Source organism: Euphorbia lathyris, chromosome 4 (assembly GCF_963576675.1).
Source record: "Euphorbia lathyris chromosome 4, ddEupLath1.1, whole genome shotgun sequence".
In the NCBI taxonomy this organism is placed as follows: domain Eukaryota; kingdom Viridiplantae; phylum Streptophyta; class Magnoliopsida; order Malpighiales; family Euphorbiaceae; genus Euphorbia; species Euphorbia lathyris.
This window is the reverse complement of record NC_088913.1, coordinates 2370322-2387897: the sequence shown is the minus strand read 5'-3', so window position 1 is coordinate 2387897 and position 17576 is coordinate 2370322. Positions and strand designations below refer to the sequence as shown.

The window sequence follows — 17576 nt, the reverse complement described above, 5'->3', positions numbered from 1 at the left end:
ATTAAAATTTCATAGAATAGAATACAAAAACATTTTATTTGTTATTCAAAATTTCATTTATAAGAGCAAAACTATAGTTGTTAAGAAAACTCTCAAGTTCTTTATTCAAGTTTATATTTTTCTTCCGGTTTATAGCCAAAAAAATAAGCTCATTTCTTTACTTTACTTTGCTTTGGTTTTTCTGTATTGAATAAATTTTTTAATCATAGCAGTACGGTATGTTTGATAATTTCTCTTTTATTTGAAGGTTTTTTTATGTCTCCCTATATGTGCATTATCATGTTTTCCTTCATGGAAAAATAGAAGAGTTTTATCTATCATTATGTAGATCTGGTTCAGTGAAAGATCATAAAGTCATTCCTGAAGAAAGAGATTATGAAGTCGATTCTCGGCGGAGTGTGTTTCTCACTGTTGTGCCAAAAATAGTTACAAACACTGTCTATTATTGCTCTATCACGATTTATAATATTGAAGTTGTAGATTCAAATCTCTCTGATGTACTTTTAGATTATAATTTTGATTACTTATTATATCGAGATATACTACTTTTCTTATCAATAATATAATTAACAAAACAATATTAAAAGCAATACTACGTGCATTTAAAAAAAAATATCAACATTATTTAATTTATCACCTCATATGGCAAATCAGGAGTTGATGGCCCTGTTGAGTTGATTACATTAATGGTTAACTTGTACCTTTTTTGTTAGCTGATTTGATTAGCTAATCGTATAAACTTGTTTGGTAAAACTTAGATGGTTGCTAATAGCTGTTTGTGTAAAAGGACAAATAAATACATGGTAAAGCTTTTATTTGGAGTTAAAATGTAGTAATTAGGGGTAAAAATTTCTTTCAAAAGAGATGAAGCAATAAGCTAATTCAAAAAGTTCTTAAAACCAGCTTTTTCAAAATTAGCGTTTTGGACTTAATAAACTCTTTCAAACTTCTTCTCACCAAACACCAGTATTGGATGTTTAACTAGTCAAAATATCTAAAATGACTCAAATCTCTAATTTTACCCCAAAAAGCTCTTTACCACACATGGCCAATATAGATTTTGTAAGGCTTAATACGTTATTTGCCCCCTAACTTGTCCAAAAAGCTTGATTGACCCTTTGAAATTCAAAGTATCCCGATAAGCCTCTCAACTTGCATAAAATGTTCACTTAGCCCTGTGAACTTGTATAAAACGTAAGGAATTGATCACTCGGTTGCAAAAAAAAAAAGTAAGTTAAATGCGAAAAATGTATTACACGCATCTTAAAAAAAAGTAAAACGAACAAATTCGTGGTACGCGGTTCTAATATTAGAGAAGACAAGGTTTATAGTTGCATAAGTAAGAAATTCATTTATAATCTATTCTGTGAACTATGTAATAACATTCTACGACGTGTGCAACGCATCTTCCATATTTAACTTTTTTTTTTTGAACCGAGTGATCAATTGATTACATTTTACCTAAATTCATGGGGCTAACTGAACATTTTATTCAAATTAAAAGAGCTATTGGAATATTTTAAAATTTCAAAGGACTAATCAAACTTTTTTAAACAAGTTCAGAGAGCAAATGATATATTAAACCATTTTGTAACAAAAGTAGTTTCTTTTACATTTTTTAAGTGGGCTGCTATTTACCGCAATATTTTTTCCACCTACCGCACTATTTTGACAATTATGCTCTCCTTATAATTTAAACTCAAAAAATCAAAAATCTCAAATCCTCTCTAGCTTTTTGGATTTTCAAAAAACCTGACCTAAAACGACATGCCGCCAAAGGCAGGACCGGATAAAGGCTTCATGAATGCTCCGGTAAGGTTTTTTTTTAAAAACTACTCCGAAATCACGGGTTCCGCCTCCGAATCGGAGGCGGAACCTGTATGAATTTAGCCTAAACGGACGGGCCGTGCCGTTTCCACCACGGGTGGAATGGACTGTGGTGGAAACGGCACGCGCCGTTCGTTCCACCCACCACGGGTGGAATGGACGAACTGCCCGTTCCACCTGTGGTGGAAACGGCACGCGCCGTTCGTTCCACCGTACGGTGGAACGAACGGCGCTCTCGTTCCACCGTACGGTGGAACGAACGGCATGCTCGTTCCACCGTATGGTGGAACGAGCAGCGCATCCGTTCCACCTTATGGTGGAACGGTGCGCGCTGCCCGTTTAGGCCAAATCCATTTAAAAAAAATTCAAAATTTAATAAACGAAATTTTAATTTACATTTATATCGTAGGATTACCTTGTGTACGAAATCATGGTCTTTGGGAATGCTCGGGTCCATTTTCGTCCAATTAGAGTTTTTAGGCTTGGGAGGGAAAGAGAGGAAAAAAAGTTTTGGTTTTTGAGTTTAAATTATGAGAAATGCATAATTGTCAAAATAGTGCGGTGGTCGAAAAACCTATTGCGGTATATAGCAATACCTTTTTTAATTTAATATGGTAAATCATAATTTGACCTAACACTCTATTCCAAAATCATAAATTGTGTCATTAATTAAATAATCTATACAAATTCTTCACGCAAAAACATGTAATTTAATTAGTTAAATGATCTAATTTTGGAAGGACCAAAATGTGATTGTGAAAAAATTAGTTTGTCTACCTAAATAAATAGCCGTACACATATACATATTTCAATTTCTTGTGGGAAATATGTTTCATATAGTTTTAAGAAATGTGAATTTTTCCTCAAATGGAAAAAATTATTAGCTGTGTTTTTGGATTTCCCATGTTTAAATTGACTCTTCAATTAGGATTTTCTTCTTATAACTTTTCTCCTAATGCTGACTTGTTCAACTAGGAAATTAAGATAAATGATTAATTATATTAATTTAAGGCCACGTATATCTCCATGTCATCACTTGCTTTCTGTTGTCGAGAATAAGGGGGTGTTTGGTTGCTTATTTTCAGGCTGCTTTTGCATTTTCATTTCAAAAGGGAGAGTTTCAAGTGTTTGGTTAGTGACATTCTGTTTGCCTTTTACAATTGAAAAGCAGCATTATGTGTTTGGTTAGTGATCTCATGTTTGCCTTTTACACCCGAAAAGCAGCCTTTTACAAAAGCAGTAAATCTCTGCTTTTTGGAAAAACAGCTTTTTCCAACAGCAAACCGTAACAGCAACAGCAAACCGTAATAGCAAACTGTAACAGTAAACAACAAACAGCAACAGCAAACAGTAGGTAAAACAAACGGACCCTAAAAATACTCCTAACATTTACAACCAGGAGCAATTTTATCTTTAACGTCTAAAATAGTATAATTTTATCCTTAATATTGATAATCAATAGCAATTTTACCCCTAACATTGCCAAGTTGGGTCAATTTCAGATATTCATTATAAAACACAGGTATTTTGTTTCTTATTCTGCATCAATTGCATATTGGTTGGTTCTAAAAAATAAATCATATTTTTGATGATTTAATAATGGAATTAATGAAATATTTGAATTTTTTTTGTCCAACTCGGTTTGCAGATAAGGATTGTTGTTTTTTTAGTCAAAACGAAAACTGTGCTTGTCGCCATTTACAAACCCAGAAACTTTTGGGTTCACATTGCGAATTTGACTGTTAACGAAAAGTTTTTAAATATTAAATTAGTTCAGTATGGAACCGCATTTTTTATGTTAAAAAATCATCATTTTTGGAGTTTTCTCTCTTTAAACAACAATTTTCTCTTTCCTCACTAAACAACACTTAAATGGTCTAAAAACTAAAAAATTGAAGAAATAAAGTTGTTTTGAATATCATCAATTTCTTGAGTTTTTCTATTTTGATGTCATTAACGGTCAAATTGGTAGTATTAATCCAAAAGTTATTGATTTTGCAAATTGCGACATGCACAATCCTCGTTTTGACAAAAAAAAAACACAATCTTATGTAACCACATATTTTTTTTTTTGAATTAACCCTATTTTATTTGGATGTTAAGCCCGTGATCTTTTTTTATCATATTAAGCCTTTAATGATCATAAAAGTCCAATTTGAATATAAAAACCCCGTTAAAAGGTGTTATTCATTTTACCTGCATCCAAATTTCTATTTTTAACATTTCTAAAATAATTTTTAATGTGTAATGTGGCCCCATGAAAACTGTAAAAAACACTATTTTGAGCTGTAAAATATTTCAAACGCATAAAATTAATAGTGCTTTTTTAACTGAATTAGAGGTTCGCAGCTAACTAATGTAGTAAGAAATAGCTTAATATTACCAAAAACAAATTATCAGGGGCTTGAAGTGTCTGAACAAAAGATTAATAACTTAATGCACAGAAAATGAAAGATGGGGGACCTCAGGATGTTTTTTTTTTTTTTGCCCATTTTACATTGCAAAGAAATATATAAATTATTCAAATTAGGAATCTTTTTCTCTATTATCCCCCCTTTTCTTTTTCTATATCATACTATATTGATACCTTTTTTTCTTTTTTCCCCGCTTTTTCTATTCTTATTTTATTTTTATTATAGGTGTACAAATAGAATAGCTATGGAAATAGAATGCTAACCTAACTCTAACATAACGACAAAAATCGATAAGTATGAAATTTGGGCCATGTTTGACAAATAGCTGTTAGGTGCTAGTTTATTACTTTTTTGTTAGCTGTTTTGACTAGTTGATTTAATTAACTGATTGTATAAACTTGTTTGGTAAAATTTAGCTGATTGCTAATAACTGTTTATATAAAAATGGTAAAGCCTTTATTGGGATTAAAGGTATTAATTAGGGGTAGAAATGTCCTTAAAAAAGACATAGAGCGCTTGATGCGCCGGTTAGGCGAACCGAAGAGTGGCAAAGGGATGTAGTGGTGAGGGGTAGGGGAAGACCTAAGCAAACTTGGAGGAGGGTGATCGAGAGTGATATGAGTTTACTGGGAATTGAGGAAAATATGGTAGTGGATAGGACGGAGTGGAGGGAGCGAATTTGTGTCGCTGACACGACTTGATTTCACTGTTTTATATGTTGGTTCATGTTAGCCGACCCCGAATCATTTCGGGACTAAGGCTTTGTTGTTGTTGTTGTTGTAAGCTCTTTCGAACATCTGTCTACTAAACACCACTATTAGTCAAAATCTCTAAAGTGGCTCAAACCTCCAATTTTGAGAAACATGGCCTTGGTCTTATTATTATATAATTAAGCAATACAACATGAGACCAAAGACTAAAATATTCATTTTCTCTTCTTAATTTAATTAATAACCTTATTATAATAACCACTAACTAATTATTTTCAAATCTTATGGTTTTGTAGTGTTCCTCCATAAATGTTGGATATAAGTTAACTTTGAAACTTTAATTGCAAAAATTGGTCAATCTTTTCAACAAAAATTTGTCACCATTTATACATCTTTTGCTCTATATAAACCCCCAACTCTCCCCTTCCTCCCTCTCTCATTGGTCAAAACACCAAACCCATCTCAATCTAGAGAGAGAAAAAGTCACAAATTTTATTTTTTTTCTTCCATCAAAACTATGGGTTATAATAATATTCTAATACCCATATGCCTCTTTCTCTCAATTCTTCTCTCTTTCATCAAAAAAATTACATCAAAAAAGGTATCATCTTCTCCTAAACTTCCTCCTGGTTCAATGGGTTGGCCATTTTTAGGTGAAACACTTCAACTTTACTCTCAAGACCCAAATCTCTTCTTTTCTACAAGGCAATCAAGGTTCAATTTTCATACCCTTTATTTATTTTACCATAAAGTTTCTAACTTTGGTGTTATTTAGGTTAATATCACGTTTTTACAGATCAGTATCTGTGGTTTTTTGTTTGTTACAAAACAAACCATGTGGTTAGCATCGTTAGCCATTTTGGGTTGATTTTCCCAAATTTGACTGATAACGACCTCAAAATGAAATATTTCAAGAATTAAAGTTGTTTAGTATCAAATTTACTATAAAACCACATTTTTTATTTTTCACAATCATCATTTCTGGAGTTTTCTCTCTCTAAACATTCATTTTCTCTCTCCTAAAAACAACACTTAAATGACCTCAAACCTAAAAAGTTGAAGAATTAAAGTTGCTTAAAACCTAACAAAAAAAAAAGTTGCTTAAAACATCACTTAATTCTTGAAAATTGTCATTTTGAGGTGGTTATCGATCAAAATCACTAACGGTACCAATCACAGAATTTGTTTTGTAACAAAAAAAAAAACGACAGGTACCAGTATGCAAAAACGTGAAACCACTAGAGTTTCATTTAAAATTAACCCTTTTTATCTATGGTAAAATTTTCAAGACCCAAATTTTTTTTTATCAAATTCAGTCCTAAAGTTAGTAATATTTGACAAATTAACCCAAATTTGGGGCTTTGAAAATTTCATCATATTTCACCAAAAATTTCATACCCTTTATTTAATTTACCATAAAGTTTCTAACTTTGGTGTTATTTTGATCAGATATGGTGAAATTTTCAAGACCCATATACTTGGTTGTCCATGTGTGATGCTGGCTAGCCCAGAGGCAGCTAGGTTTGTGCTTGTGGCTAATGCTCACTTGTTCAAGCCAACTTACCCCAAAAGTAAAGAAAGGCTAATTGGGGGTTCTGCTTTGTTTTTTCATCAAGGAGATTATCATTTCCATTTGAGAAAACTTGTTCAGAGTTCTTTATTGCCTGATTCTATTAAGGAATATATTCCTCATATTGAATCTATTGCTATTTCTTCTCTCTATTCATGGAGTCATGATGATGATGGGCATGTCATCAACACTTTTCATGAGATTAAGAAGGTTAATTGATTGATTAAGATTAATGTTTTAATGGGATAAGGGGTAATTTTGTCTTTTGTTAACTCAATTTTACGCTTTTCGAAGAATTCCGTTGGTCATTTTTGTCGGTGTTTACTTAGGAAATGATGAAATTGGGTTAATGTTGCTATCAAGAGGGGAAAATTGGAATGTTTTGTAGGGAAAAGGATGAAATTGGGTTAAAGTTGTTATCAAGAGGGTAAAATTGGATTAATTTGTAGGGGAGAGGATGAAATTGGGATAAAGTTGTTATCAAGAAGGTAAAATTGGATTATTTTGTAGGGGAAAGGATGAAATTGGTTAAAGTTGCTATCAAGAGGGTAAAATTGAATTGTTTTGTAGGATAGTGTAAGAATTTAAATCAAGTTTACCCTTTTTGAAATAACTCGATCGCTCATTTCTGTCAGTGGTTACTTAGAAAGGGATAAAATTGGGTTAAAGTTTCTATAAGAGGGTAAAATTGGATTTTTATGTAGGATGATATAAGAATTTAAATAAAGTTTACTATTTTTGAAAAAAACTCGTTCGCTAATTTATGTCAGTGGTTACTTAGAAAGGGATAAAATTGGGTTGAAGTTTCTATCAAGAAGGTAAAATTGGATTCTTTTATGGGATGGTGTAAAAATTTAACTCAATTTTTCCCTTTTTCAAGAAATTATGCGCTAATTTTCGTTGATGTTTACTTAGAAAATGATGAAATTGGGTTGAAGTTTCTATCAAGAGAGTAAAATTGGATTATTTTGTAAAATGACGTAAAAATTTAATTCAATTTTACCTTTTTGAAGGAATTACGTTGTTAATTTCCGTCTATATTTATTTAGGAAATGATAAATTGGGTTGAAGTTTCTATCAACGGGTAAAATGGTGTAAGAATTTAATCCAATTTTGCCCTTTTCGAAGGAACTAATTTATGTCTAATTTATGTCGAAGTTTACTTAGAAAGGGGATAAATTTGAGTTAAAGTTTCTATCAAAGGGGTAAAATTAGATTATTTTGTAGGATGGTGTAAAAATTGAAATTTTCATCATTGGAGAGAACTTGAACTTTTATCCCTACTTAACCTAACTATTTCAATGAATTAAGGGTTAATTTGTACTTAAAAGTTGGGAAGTAGGATCAGTTTAATACTTAAAATTAAAATTGAAGTTTGAGTATCAACTTAATTTTAAAGTAAACAATATTTGACAAATTAGCCTAAATACAATCAGTTTAATATTTAAAATTTTGTCAAGTTAAACCGAATTTATCAAATATTGTCAAATTCAAAACTGAATTGATACTTAAACTTTGATTTGAGCTTAAATGATAATACATGTCAATTTCAATGACCATTTTGACCCTTACTTCCCATTTCAACTGAAAAGAGTTTCTAACTGCTTTAACCAATAATATGTTAGTCACGATAAAAGTACATATATATTGAATTAAGGGTCAAAATGATCGATACGTCGGCAGTTTAACCAAACGAGATTTAGATTTCAACTCAATTCTAAAATTTATAATATTTGATAAATTAGTCTAAATTTGAAAAAATTTACATATTAAAATTGATCATATTTGATTAATTTATTAAATATTACTAATTTTACAACTGAATTGATACTTAAAATTTAATTTAAACTAAACTGGTTATATCTTCGGTTTATGGAATCGATCTTTAACCTTAATTTTATATATTTTTTTAGTTGGAGTCAAAACTAATTATTGTTATTATTTATATTATTGTATACTTTTCTGATTTAATTTAATTTTATTGCAGATTTCATTCCAAGTAGGCATTCTTTCTATATTTGGTCTGCTGGATAGCAACTATATAGAGAAGCTAAATGAAAATTATCATATAGTTGAAAAAGGTTATAATTCTTTTCCAACTAACATTCCTGGAACTGCTTATCACAAAGCACTTCTTGTAAGTACCTTTTTTTAGTCCTTTTATCTATTATTTTATTCAATTTCATCCTTATCATAAAAGAAAATTAGTTCAATTTACCCTTATTTTAGGGTAAATTACACTCATGGCCATTGAATTCTACCCATTTTAACATTATAGCCATTGAACTTCAATTCTTAACGCTATAGCAACTGAATTTTATACTTTGCACACTCAACTTTAACTAACTCCTCAAAATGAAAATATTCAAGAATTAAAGTTGTTCAAAACGATATTTACCATGAAACCATATTTTTTTATTTTTCCAAAATTACATTTTTTGGATATTTCTCTTTTTAAAAATTCAGTTTTTCTCTAACCAAACAACAACTAAATGATCTCAAAACAAAAAATTTCAAGAATTAAAGTTCCTTAGAATATCATTAACTCTTCGAATTTTTTATTTTGAGACTGTCAATGGTTCTTTTGAGATATTGAGTGGCCACCGGTGTTAAGAAGTGTAAAATTTACCCTAAAAAATTAGTTCAATTTACCCATAAAATTTAGGGTAAATTACTCCCATGACCACTGAATTTTACAAATTTTAACATTATGGCCACTGAACTTCAATTCTGGTATGGTCACTGAATTTTACATTTTTTAACACCGGTGGCCATTCAACTTTAACTAATTTCTCAAAATGACCGTTAACGACCTCAAAATGAAAATATTCAAGAATTAAAGTTGTTCAGAACGACATTTACCATGAAACCATATTTTTTTATTTTTCAAAATCACCTTTTTTGGAGCTTTCTCTCTCTAAAAATTCACTTTCTCTCTCTAACCAAACAACAACTAAATGGCCTAAAAAAAATCAAGAATTAAAGTTCCTTAGAATATCATTAACTCTTTGAATTTTTTATTTTGAGACCGTCAACGGTTCTTTTGAGGCATTGAGTAGCCACCGGTGTTAAAGAGTGTAAAGTTCAGCGGTCATACCGTTAAGAATTGAAATTCAGTGGTCACAATGTTAAAATAGATAAAGTTCAGTGGCCATGAATGTAATTTACCCATGAATTTTATCACCAATTTTGTCGACTTTTTTTTTATAAAAGAGTAAAATTTCACTGAATTTTCTATCATAATTATAAATTTGAGCTAAATTTTCTACCATTTGGGGAAAATTAGACTATTTTGTTCAATAAGGGTAAAATTGAATTTATTTAATAACTTTGGGGGCAAATTTAACATACATTTTAATTTGTTTATTTATTTTTTTACATGGAAGGCAAGGAGAAGACTAAGGCAAATCCTGAGTGAGATAATCTGTGAAAGAAAGGAGAAAAGATTGGTAGAGAAGGATGTATTGAGTAGATTTCTAAATTACAGGGACCAAAATGGAAATATTTTGAAGGAAGATCAGATTGCTGATAATATAATTGGAGTACTTTTTGCTGCTCAGGACACTACTGCTAGTGTTCTTACATGGATTCTTAAATTCCTACATGATGATCAGAATCTTCTAGAATCTGTTAAGGTAACAAAATTAATTTTAAAAAAATTAACCATAAAATTAAATTTAAAATTCATTTACTAATTTTCTAAAAAAAAAATATTTACTAATATATAATTAATATATTGATTTTTCAGGCTGAGCAAATGGCAATTTATGAAGCAAATAAAGCAGAGAAGAAGAGCTTGAGTTGGGGGCAGACTAGGAATATGCCACTTACATATAGGGTAAATTGCATTTTAATATAAATTAGGAAAAATATTTTTTATTTATTTAAAAAAAAACTCGTGTAGTCTCGTGTATTTATAAATAGAAGAGTGTGGTATTTTTTTAGAGTCTGTTTGGTTAATTGGTTTGCGGGTGGTAATTGATAGATATTAACTGATATTTTTCAAAAATAATTATGGGAAGCTGCTTCTAAACCTAACCAAACACTATATATTTATTATTTGAATTTGGAATAAAATAACAAAAAAAAGGTTACAGAAAAAAAATAAAACGGCATGTCAATTTTGTTGATTTGGCATGTCGATTTTGTTAATACGAAAATTTTATTAGGAGGATAAGTCCTTCAATATCTCCATTGGGACGTTGACATGTGTCCTCGTAGTAGCATTTAGGACATATGTCAACATCTTAATGTGGAGTCACTGAAAAGATCTGGTCCTCCTAATCGAATTCAATTACCTTATTGAGTTGATGACTTTTAATTGTTGTGAGATGTTGATTCGATGGCGTGTTTAGTAAAAAAAAAAATCTTTGTTAACCACATGAAATCTTCTACAATAAATTTTTTTCATATTTCATTATTTTTATATATATATATATATATAGTAATGTTCAAAAAAATCGATTTAGGTGGTCAACTAAGCGGAGATTTCTTTATTTCCTCAAATCGAACGATATAAATCCATTTATCGATTTTTGGCTACCTAAACGGCTTTTTAAAACAAATTGGCTTTGAATTTATGTCAATTTTTTAAATTTTAAATAAAATATTAAATAACTAAAAAAAATTGATGTTATTTTTAAAGATATTAATATTATTCTGGCATATTTTATTATTAATCTTATTTTGTTGACACATTTTTATTTTTTTTAGGATATTTATGTAACAAATATTAATATATATATATATATATGTTTCTATCTTAAATGTTTTATATTATTATTTTTATACAGTATAATTTATATTTTAATTTTTCTAAAAAATAATATTCTAATTATATTTATATAATAATTTATTTATTAAAAATTAAAAAATTAAAAAATATAAAATCTGATTAATCCTAATTAATTTTCAGAGCCATGTCCATCTAATATAGGAAAAATTATTAAAAACACTCGGTTTTTCATATCAAATAGAGGACATTTCAATATGTAATGTGGACCCACACATATTATAAGAGGTCCCACTATTTTAATTATTAAACGGAATCCACACTACATGTGTTCAAATATGAATTGAAGATCCTCCAAATTACATGGAAAACCGAATACTTAATACAGGAATTCCCAAAATCTAGTGTTTTTTCACAATCTTATATATATACAACCCTATAAATTATAATTAATTTTTTTTTGATAGAAATTTGACGAGACAGAAATAATTAAATTTGTTAATTCTTTTTGCAGGTTATATTGGAGAGTTTAAGAATGGCCAGCATCATATCTTTTGCATTTAGGGAAGCAATAATTGATGTGGAATACAAGGGTATTTATTATTTATTATTTATTCTTTTTATTTTATTTTATTTTATTTATTTTAAATTTTATTAATTTTGAATTTTTTTTTTAATATATACAGGATTCTTGATTCCAAAAGGGTGGAAAGTGATGCCACTATTTAGAAATATTCATCATAATCCAAATATCTTTTCTGATCCTCACATTTTTGACCCATCTAGATTTGAGGTACAAACTTTTTATATTTTTTCAATATTGACTGAAAATTATAATAAAAGTTAATTATGACTAATTAAATGTTAATTATGTGTTTTAGGTTGCACCAAAACCCAATACATTTATTCCATTTGGCAATGGAGTCCATGCTTGTCCTGGCAATGAACTTGCCAAGTTGGAAATTCTCATTTTCATCCATCATCTTGTTACTAAATTCAGGTAACATATATTATTATGGTTAATTATATATTTAGTCCTTTCAATCTACATCCAAATACATAACGACCCTTTAAACTTTCATAATAGCATGTTCGTCGCTTCAACTTGCTTAAACTGTCATTACTAACTTCTTATTTGTGACGTGGCAATACTATACACTCTACATGCTACTACAGTTTAAGCAAGTTAATGGGTCTGTTTAAATAAGTTGATGCGGATAAATTACATATATGATTCCTGAACTTTGCACTTACTTTCATTATGGCTCTAAATTTCAAAACCGAACATTATGACCCTTAAACTTTACATTTCACCAATATAATGGCCCATTTTAATGTTGACCACGTTAATAATCTCAAAATCCTCTTGCTAGTCGAGAATCTAGTCTTATGCTTGCCTACTCCTTTTCTTCGTAGGCCCTTCTTTTCCTCTCGAACTAGGGAAAAATTAAAGTTGTTTAGAACCATATTCTTCATAGAACTACGGTTTTTTATTTTCTAAATTATTTTTTTTTACATTTGTCTCTCTAAACAGTCCTTTTCTCTCTCTTCCTTTCCATATGAGAACACTGTCCAAATTTGGACACTCTACACACGTGGATAACAGTGTTTTCCTAACTCTAGTGGTTAGTTAGCACCCGCAAATACCTTTTCATATTTGCAGACCAGTCCTCGAAGAAAACTACTAGAGATGCTCTAAATTACTTCAAAAGTTATAATATACGGTTATCTACTATTAGAGTGGTCATATTAATCAACGTTAAAACGAGCATTATGTTAGTAAAGTGTAAAGTTCAAATGTCATAATGTTTGGTTTTGAAGTTCAGGAGGCCATAATAAAAGTACAAAGTTCATGAGTCATAAGTGTAATTTACCTTTTAAAATTGGGTATACATTAACCCTATGATCATTTATCTTAATTAAAAAAAATGAAATTGTGAATTATTACTTTTTATAATATTTATTATGTTAGTGGAGTTGAAGGATTACATTTAAATAAATAAAAGTGTCAAAATCAATTATTAATTTAATATATATTGACAGGTGGAAAGTGGAGGGCCCAGTAAATGGAATTGAGTATGGCCCATTTCCAGTGCCAGAAGGAGGATTGCCAGCTAGATTTTGGAAAGAAGAATCAACTTAATTAATTAGTATTAATTAGGTTAATTAACATTTTTACTACCTTTCAAAGACCCAATTATTTTTTTAATCATGGGTCTCCATTTTAATTCTCTCTAATGTTTCATCCAATTGTAAGTTTTGTTACTCGCAATTGTAATATTGATCCTTTAGAGTAAATGTATTAATATTTATCGTTTCAATCTAATTTCACCGTGATCTCATATTAATTAATCATATCCAAGATCATTAAACATGTATAGATCTTATATAATTAGATTAAAGAAAATTGATAAAATATAAAATTATTTTTCACGGTATAAATATCTCTTTAAGTTCTCAAATGAAACTTCAATCCATAAATAAATAAATGATTCGGATATAGTTTAATTTTTGTATTTTTTTTAAAGAGGATGTAATTTTGGTTTCGAAAGAAAAAAATAGTTTCATAATTGTTAATTTTTTATTATATTTCACAAAAAAAAACTATTACTGACACCCTTTAACAATAAAGACGAGCGTGTATCGGACACTATAGGATTAATACATTCGGATGTATGTGGTCCTATGTCAGTCCAAGCAATAGGAGGATTTAGATACTTCGTTAGCTTCATAGATGACCATTCCAGATATAGTTATATTTATTTAATGAAGCATAAGTCAGAAACTTTTGAGAAATTCAAATGCTTCAAGAATGAAGTAGAAAATCAAACAGGAAAGAAAATTAAGATACTTCGATCTGATCGAGGTGGTGAATATCTTTCAGATGATTTTCTGAATTATCTAACTGAATATGGGATATGCTCATAATGGACGCCTCCTTATACACCACAACATAATGGTGTATCCGAAAGGAGAAACCGTACCTTACTAGATATGGTACGATCCATGATGAGCACATCATTACTTCCAAAGACGTTCTGGGGATATGCCTTAGAAACTGCCCTCTTTACCCTAAATCGAGTACCCACCAAATCCGACAGCTTCACACCACATGAACTGTTCATTGGTAGTAAACCTAATTTCTATTTCATGAGGATTTGGGGTTGTTCAGCATTTGTCAAACATATAGCATCAGATAAATTGGATGTTAAATCTGACAAGTGTTTCTTTATAGGATACCCTAAGGAAACTGTGGGGTATTACTTCTATCATCCAGATGATCAGAAAGTAATAGTATCCAAACATGTAGTGTTTCTAGAGAAAGAGTTTCTTGAAGAAACACAAACGGAAAGCATGATTGAACTTGATGAAGTTCAAGAAGAAGAAACACCAACTGAAACAACAGAGGCGATTGTGGAACCCGAAGCAGTCCTATTAGATGAGACTCAAGTGCCACCACCTACTCGTAGATCACAAAGAGTTCGTTAACTCCTAGTTAGATATGGTTTTCTAGTGGGAGATGATGAAGAGGTTCCCGTATTAGACGACGAACCCGAGAACTACGAAGAGGCTCTCACCAGTCCAGATTCTAAAGCATGGCTTGAGGCCATAGATTCTGAAATGGATTCCATGTATACTAACCAAGTGTGGACTTTGGTTGATCCACCCGAAGGGATAAAACCCATTAGGTGCAGGTGGATCTTCAAGAAGAAGACCGACATGGATGGAAAGTTTAGCACCTACAAAGCTAGGTTAGTAGCGAAAGGATACCGTCAGAAACAATGAGTTGATTATGACGAGACCTTCTCTCCAGTAGCCATGTCCAAATCAATCAGAATAATGCTCGCTATTGCCGCTCACTATGATTACGAGATTTGGTAAATGGATGTGAAAACAGCTTTCCTAAATGGAAATCTGCTTGAGGATGTATATATGATGCAACCTGAATGTTTCATATCGAAGGATGCAACCAAGGTTTGTGATAAGGGTATTTTACCCCTATCTTTTAGCGTGATTTACGGGTTAATTTTAGAAGAAATAAATAAGTTTAATTACAAAAATAGAGTGTTTTAATAAAATAACGAAATAAAAATAAATTCCGTGCTTTCAGTCAATTTTCCTTGTTTTTGATTAATTTAGGAAATAAAAACGTCAAGCTAACTCGGCCCTCGAGATTTGTGTTTCAGGTACGAGTAAGGAGTGAAAAATCCACTCAATACGCGAGGCGCCTCATTCCTTACGCGGGGCGTGAAACATGGAGTCAGAAATAATTGCCCTATCCACAAGCACTATGTGGAATCTAGTCAGCATACGCGAGGCGTATGCCAACCTACGCGAGGCGTATGACACATGTCAGAAATGATTAGTCTAATCCTGAAAGTCAGACTGCATGGTCTCCCTGAGTCAACTATCCCTACGCGGGGCGTGTGAGGGAATTCTTCAGCATTAAAAGTTCAGAGACTCATTTACGCGGGGCGTGCCTCAAGCTACGCACGGCGTAAAAGGACCAAATCAAGCAATAAAAAGTCAGAGTCTCAAACACGCGAGGCGCATCCCAACCTACGCGGGGCGTGTTTGAGACAACAAGATCTGGAATTGGTCCACATGCAGGAGATTTCTGACGGAATGGGCACACACGCAGGGCGTACACCACCATACGCGGGGCGTATTATAGGATTTTTGCACAGAATTATGTTCCTCCATGCTTGCACCTTGTGGAATTACAATCTTACCCCTATCTTGATGTATAAATAAGAGTGACTAGCACTCATTTAGACACCTTAGACATTAGAGATATAGACCTTACACCTTACACCATGTAATTCTTGTCATTTGTAGTTTTAGATTTTGTTTCAGGCTTTATATAGCAAAACTCTTCCATCTTGAGAGCTTGTTCATTTGATTCCGGCATTCCATCAAAAGTTCCCCTCCATTTCCGTGCACCAAGCTCGAAAGCTCCACCATCCAAGTCCTAAGACACGGCTTTGAGTCCGGTTAGCTAGTTCCGAGGGTGGATTCTTCCCTTTACACTTGCTAATTAGCTTGTACTCATCCTATGTACTAGGCTTGGTTGTAATTCATATTTACATTCTCCATATTTATAATCTATGATTCATAATCTTCTTTTCTATATATGTGTTGATGTTTGTTACTTGTTTTGATATTCATAATTGATTATTGTGTAGGAGAACGCGATTTTCGACGCCATTCGGGCTATCTTTAGGGATTCATATAGGTGTTGCCTTACCGGAAATGACAAACCGGAAACCGTAGGAATTGACAAGCCACGGAACTTACGGACCCTAATTTCTGGTCCCAAGCATTAGATACGCCTTGACTAGGAACCACGTAGTCTAAGTACTTCACGGGTCAGTTACACTACACATAGTCGTCTTTGCAAGAGCAAACCATCAACCGTATAAACATTAGAAGTCGTTATTTGTCATAGTTATATCTTATCGCATCCACATCACTTCGTAGAGTTTTGTTATATAAATTTGCCTCACCCGTAGTTAGGAGTAGTTTGTAGTTGGTCCCCATATCAACCTCAAAGTATTCACCGCTTAAATAACGTATAAAACCGAGTCGTTTAATACTTGCAGTTATAAATCCCGTGGATTCGATACCCGGTCTTAACCGGATTATTATTTGATACGACGGGGTACACTTGCCCCTAAGTAGTGACGTCTAAAAAAGATAGAGCATTTAGAAAGATCACATCCATAGTCATAACGCACTTAACATCCATTTCACCGTAGAAAACACTACGCTAGACTTCGCGCTATCAAGTTTTTGGCGCCGTTGCCGGGGATTTATAATATCTTGCAATATTAGACAAAAACGTTTTATTGTTAGTTTAAGCATTCTTTTTGTATAAATTGTTTATATATACTTTTGCTAACATCATTCCTTCTTGTTAATATTGTATTTTATTTCATTCCTTTTATGCACACCCGATCTCGAAGTTGTCCTCTCGTTCCTATTGATCTCGAAATTGAACGTACTCTTTGTAGGATTCGGAGAGGAAAAATGGCAAACCCCAACGCCGAGGTCAACTAGCCCGAAGGAAACCAAAGGCCGCATGTGAACAACATCCGTGGGGGCAACGACACACGTTCGATGATGGAGATCCTTGCTCCGCATCATCCCCAAAACCGTAACGGAATTGTCACCCCCACAATACCGGCCAACACGTACGAGATAAAAACCGGCATGATCCAGCTGATACAACAATGCGGTCAATTCGGAGGGGAACTCCATGAGAACCCCAATGAACATCTCGATAAATTCCTTATGTGTGCCGACACCTCTCGGCAAAATGG

General features: G+C 31.9%; 1 protein-coding gene across 1 annotated transcript; it reads left to right on the top strand.

Moving 5' to 3' along the window:
- The first annotated feature begins 5402 nt into the window (after positions 1-5402).
- LOC136225709 (abscisic acid 8'-hydroxylase 4-like) lies at positions 5403-13585 on the top strand. Its single transcript, XM_066013817.1, has 9 exons — positions 5403-5665; positions 6401-6731; positions 8509-8658; positions 9908-10156; positions 10270-10359; positions 11768-11846; positions 11940-12046; positions 12135-12253; positions 13297-13585. The coding sequence occupies exons 1-9, from the start codon at positions 5469-5471 to the stop codon at positions 13394-13396; spliced, it is 1422 nt and encodes a 473-aa protein (XP_065869889.1). The 5' UTR covers positions 5403-5468; the 3' UTR covers positions 13397-13585.
- The last annotated feature ends 3991 nt before the right edge of the window (positions 13586-17576 follow it).